Genomic DNA, 1,259 nt, shown 5'->3' with positions numbered 1-1,259 from the left:
CACACACACACACACACACAGAGACACTCACACACACTCACACGCGCGCACACACACACACACACACACAGGAGTGAAGTTTGCTGCATTACCGTTTCCGTTTGAAGGGAGACTTTGGCATGTCCGTGACCGGGATCATCTGCTCTCCGGGCCTAACCCACATGATGGGCCCATCGTCACTGTCTGTCGGGCTCTTCAGCTTCAGACTGGAGAACGTCCCCCACGGCAGCGTCCGCTACACACACACACACACAGATCAATATGCTGCTGCCAAAAGAAAAGTGTGTGTGAAAGACAGACAGAGGAAAACAAACCTCCAGGAAAGGCGACTTCTCCAGCATATTGAGGAACTCTGGGAAATAATCGCCCACCTCCTCGTCCACGGCACCCACCAGACTGATCTGCCTCATAGCACCGGCGCGGTACGTCCCGTGAGAGTAACTCCTCCTCACCTGAACACACACCACACCTCCACTGTCAAATATCATTGTTTCTGTATGTTATTTGTGTGATAAAAGTCCATTAAAATCTCCTGAAGTACAAATAAAGTATATTCTGAGCAAAAGACGCTCAAACTTTCAGCAGTTGTGAACACACAAACACACACACACACACACACACAACAGCAGCAGAAGACCAGGGTTAGCACGGTGATGCTAGAAATTAGAGATGAAATGGCATGAAAATTTCATATCACGATTATAGTGACCAAAATGATAACAGTTTTCAATATTATCTTGGTATTATTAAAATGTGCTGGAAGTTTTCTAAAAGTACTGAAACACACACCGAAATAATTTCACCAATTTTTATGTTGAAAACCAACAAACAACGAATAAAATTAACAGCACTGTGCACTTTTTGTTTGCATGAAAATTAAAATAATAACATTAAAAATGATGACCGGATTTTAAACAAACAAAAAATATTGGTTGGGTGACTTGCAACATAACATGATATCTACTGGCACTACATCTGCAAATAAAGTTTTGCGGCAAAAAAGTTTTTATAATATGATAAACCTCAGCCTTTAAATCAAATTGAACTCAGTCAAAATAATAAATTATAGTCATTTTATCTGCTCCGTAAACAATTCTGCATAGGCTACTTCATTATCTGAAGTGTTGAGAATTTTGTAAAGATTTACAAACAAAAGAATCGTGTCCCATTTTCGCATTGGTGTGAATACAAACAGCAGAGGGAATGAATGAGAATGTAGCTCCACTGTCTGACAGCAGGTGGCGCTGATGGAACAGCAG

The 1,259-nt window shown here is 41.4% G+C and overlaps 1 protein-coding gene across 1 annotated transcript in view; it reads right to left on the bottom strand.

The window, feature by feature from the left end:
- Positions 1-54: 54 nt before the first annotated feature.
- Positions 55-1,259, bottom strand: part of LOC107738573 (round spermatid basic protein 1-like protein) — a 12,123-nt gene continuing 10,918 nt past the window's right edge. Inside the window, exons 5-6 of the mRNA XM_016550338.1 lie at positions 315-452; positions 55-235 (exon numbers count right to left, since the gene is read on the bottom strand). Coding sequence (XP_016405824.1) covers positions 89-235; positions 315-452 — 285 coding nt within the window. The 3' untranslated portion in view covers positions 55-88. The remainder of the gene's footprint in view (positions 236-314; positions 453-1,259) is intronic.

Source organism: Sinocyclocheilus rhinocerous, unplaced genomic scaffold, assembly GCF_001515625.1.
Source record: "Sinocyclocheilus rhinocerous isolate Xijiao unplaced genomic scaffold, SAMN03320098_v1.1 scaffold3662, whole genome shotgun sequence".
NCBI lineage: Eukaryota > Metazoa > Chordata > Actinopteri > Cypriniformes > Cyprinidae > Sinocyclocheilus > Sinocyclocheilus rhinocerous.
This window is presented reverse-complemented; position numbering and strand designations above follow the sequence as displayed.